At 36.6% G+C, this 4131-nt stretch overlaps 1 protein-coding gene across 1 annotated transcript; it reads right to left on the bottom strand.

Moving 5' to 3' along the window:
- Positions 1-339: 339 nt before the first annotated feature.
- LOC113356952 (serine/arginine-rich splicing factor SR45a-like) lies at positions 340-3698 on the bottom strand. Its single transcript, XM_026600189.1, has 7 exons — positions 3568-3698; positions 3457-3476; positions 2144-2233; positions 1896-1995; positions 1661-1810; positions 968-1037; positions 340-883 (listed from the first exon to the last, which is right to left on the bottom strand). The coding sequence occupies exons 1-7, from the start codon at positions 3679-3681 to the stop codon at positions 618-620; spliced, it is 810 nt and encodes a 269-aa protein (XP_026455974.1). The 5' UTR covers positions 3682-3698; the 3' UTR covers positions 340-617.
- Between the last annotated feature and the right edge of the window lie 433 nt (positions 3699-4131).

The raw sequence follows: 4131 nt of genomic DNA, 5'->3' as shown, positions 1-4131 counted from the left end.
CATCTAGACAACCTTTATAATTCTGAAAATTATTTTAATCACTAAACAAAATATTTAATCACTAATCCAGATTACTAACACTAATACATAAAGGGCAGATTTGCCATTAAAAAAATTGGGTTAAGGGGATATCTGATTTTGTTATTTCACAACCTTTTTTTGTCTTTATTCAGTATGCCTAGAAAGATTAAAAGTATGCCCAAAATCAGGGTTCTAAATGAAATGCAGTATGTCATGGCCCATTCTAAGGTTGTATCTTAATGGTAGATTAGTGCTGAACAATTTCAATTGAACTTTATCAGAGACAAACCAAAATAGATCAGCCAATTTCCAGTAGACTGAAACTAATCAAATCAGATAATAATAATACAAAATTGAAGTACCGAACACATCGTCAGAAGTTTACTACTAGTTCACATATTATAACAATTTACTATTACACTCCCACAATCCCAAACACAAAGGTCACATAAGAAGTTAATAAAAAGTCTTCGATAAGAAACCACAATTCAAACAGAATTATGGTAGATAGACTTCCTAACTAAGACTGTCAACAGTACCTTACTAAGATACCCTCATACAAGCAGGAGCTAAAACGCCCGATGGACAAAATTACCTTACCGAGAGTAGACATCAGGGCGACGTCCATAACCCCTTTCGGGACCACCATACGACCTAGATCTTTCTCTCCTAGACCGTCCGCCGCCATAAGGTGACCTTCGAGGAGGGGGGGAATAATGACGACCACCATACGGAGATCTTCGAGGGGGAGAATAGTCACGACCTCCTCGATAAGGTGGTGAGCGCCTTGGAGACCTACGATACTCATCACGGCCATAACCACCACCACCACCACGGTACCTGCCACGGTCGCCTCTATAGCCTGAAATGAAGGGGGCAAAAGTTAAGAGAATAATGAGAAAGCAGAAAACAAGTCCAATAATTATGGATTGAAAATGAAACTCACCAGTTTCTCTGGTACTTTTAGCTCCTAGATAGTTGCCAGGAGTAGGTGTTCTAGGGCGCTTCCTCCTTGACTGAAAAATAAATAAAACACCTCAATCCCCTAGATTTGTTGCAAAAACTCTTTAGTCAGCTGGATGAGAGGTCACGGAGTCATGGCAACATAATGTGAATGCAAAATTGCACACGGCAGGAATATGACATGACAAAACAGCGAGTAAATCAGTTCTGAACACCGTGGATAGGGGTGACAGGCGAAAACAAAAGGAAAAAAATGACTTAGCAGAATAGAAATCTAAATATCAAGTCATGCATTAGTACTACTAGTAAGGTCATTAAACAAATGCCAGCTGTAAGATACCATAAATTCCCGATTAGAGAGTTGTTGGTAATTTCCGTTGATTAGTTGAGAGAGATTTGAAGATGAATGCGGAGGTTTGGTTGATGTGGGAAATAATTGCTATACTTAGTTGATATCAGATGCATATGAAATTCTGTTAAGCTGGCCATTGCTCAAGCTGTGTGTAACTTAAGTTGAGATGGGTGAACTGATCATCTTTGTATGTTGCCAACACAGCTGAACGCAATTCTTCTGAATATAACCAAAAACCTCCAAGTCAAGATGAAAGTATTTACTAATAACTAACAATAATGCACATACTTCATCAACTCCTGACCAACTTTAATAATAAATTACCTTCTCAACAGTGATGCATCTGCCCTCTAATACAGATTGATTGAGATGTTTTATACAACGGTCAGCATCTCCAACGTTGTCCATTGTCACAAAAGCAAAACCTCGAGAAATCTGTGTACGAGGCTCCATAACGAGACGGCATGAACTTACCTACAATGACAGATAAAGCCCATTATCAAAGGAAGAATACATGTACACCAAGACACATGCAATCATGTCTTTTAAGCAAGCTAACCTTTCCCTCCTTAGAGAAGTGATCCTCAAGGTCTCTTTCTGTGACCCTGCTTGACAGGCCAGTCACGTAAAGCGTATTTCCAGGATTTAAGGCATCATTCCTAATTTCCAAGGTTCCAAATATAATCAATAACATTTACAGGTAGTAGTAATCCAGACAAACATCAACCAGAAAATTGCAGGTTTATTAATCAAGAATGAAACAAGAAGATGAAATGAAAGGAAAAATAAGTTAAAGAGTAGGCAAACCCGTTAGGACTTCTGGACCTGGATCTAGATCGGTCCCTTGATCTGGACCTGGATCTGGGACGTTCTAGAGGGGGAGGAGATCTTGAATACCTGATATATTCAGTTCACAAGACGAAAAATCATATTGAGAAAATGAGGCCTCAAGAGTAATTAAAGCTGATACATCATACCAACAGACAATAAGACCCACAGTCCCAATGTTAAAGCAAGGAGGAGGTTCCAACGCTGACTTTTACTTCTTGATGAATATGAGCTAGTCATTAGTAACACACCTAAAGAATGAGTTCAAATGGAAAATATAATTCCCAAAACCCCTTCTGAAGCACAATAAAGTTCTGTTGATAAGCCTTCTTGATGTCATTTCTAATCTACTTAGGTAATTTATTCTTGAATGTCAATCAAGAGATACTGTTCATCAAGACATTTTCTATACATCCGCACATTCCAACAACGCAACAACAATGTTTAAACACACAAAGTCATGAAGCTAATAGAGTCTACAGGCTTTTTCAACTGTCTAAAATTTTCAGCAGCAGTATAGCTGCGTTACATGGAAACTGCCACGGGTGTCTGATACGGACACGTATTCGTGTGTCCAATACGGCAATTCTAAAAATTCATGATACGAGGACACGGCAGTATGCATAAAAATATTACTAATTTGATAAGATATGCAGAAATACAAATGACGACACAATCTTAATCACTGTTAATTGTCCATTCATAGGTTAGTACGCTCGTGAACAAAAGTTTAGATCTGATTTTTATGAGATATTAATCTTGTGGTGGGTGATGACTTGCTAGCTTGAGCTTTAATTGGGATCACATATGTGGCAGCTATCTTGGGTTTTTGTTTTTCTAACTTCAGCCTTCTATTTACACCCACAGAAGAGTTTTATGTGAACAAAGTAATAAATTTTTAATTGCTTAGTACTCAAGCTGTGTCCAAGGAGTGTCAGTGTCAGTATCTGTGTTCATACGTATGGACACGGGACACGCGCATACACGCATACATCTGAAGTTTCCGTGTAACGCAGCAGAATAGTAACAGCTACTCAAAAGTCAAAATAAACCCTTATTTTAACGAATTAAACAAACCGATTTAATTTAACTGATGAAATATGCCCTAAATTCTCCAATGGCTACTTCAGAATACCCAAAATTCTAAAGCTTAAAGAAAATCAGATATATGTAGGTCCAATTTTAGAAAATTTCACTAAACCCAGTTTAAATCAAGAATACAGTTCAAATTTAGGGTACGAACACTAAAATCGTAAAAGGATTTATGAAAGTACAGCGAGATAAGAATATACCTTCTACGAGGTGAATCGGCCTGCAATAACGAAGGATAATGGAAAATTAGGGTTTATCGCTGTGAAGAGATGAAATGTAAATAACCAAACACGAACAGAGAAATTACTTACCATGATCAGATGAATGAGAGCAGTGAGTAGACTAAACCTGTAGAGAAAGACAATGATGGAATAATTAGGGTTTCTTTGCAAACCCCAAGGACGAAGTAACAAAGGCGACCGCATGGGGCGTATATATATAATATAAGTGCAAAAATGCAGTGGCAGAAGAAATTTTTACACTGTTGGATATTTACACTACTGTCCCTGTTCCCTTTTCAATTTTCGAAAGGGAACTCAGGCGAAGGCTTAGTTTGGTAGTGTTGCAGCTTTTATAAAAGCATTTTTCTGTTGTGCGTTGCTGTGCTGTGAGAAAAAATAGTTAGACGTTTGGTAAAATATTAATTAAAATTAAAGTCGACTAAAAAAACAATCAAAGTGTATTTGATAAAATATCATATTCAATCATTATTGTTGTGGCAAATGATAAAAACAGACATATCTTTAAAGATAGTTTTATTCAATTTCTATATGGTTAAAAGTATTTAATATTTTTACTATTAAATATAAATATATAATTACTATTATTATGATCGCTAAAAAAATTATTTTACTTAACCACTTTTTAATATATAT

This window comes from Papaver somniferum, chromosome 3 (genome assembly GCF_003573695.1).
Source record: "Papaver somniferum cultivar HN1 chromosome 3, ASM357369v1, whole genome shotgun sequence".
Classification (NCBI taxonomy): domain Eukaryota; kingdom Viridiplantae; phylum Streptophyta; class Magnoliopsida; order Ranunculales; family Papaveraceae; genus Papaver; species Papaver somniferum.
This window is presented reverse-complemented; position numbering and strand designations above follow the sequence as displayed.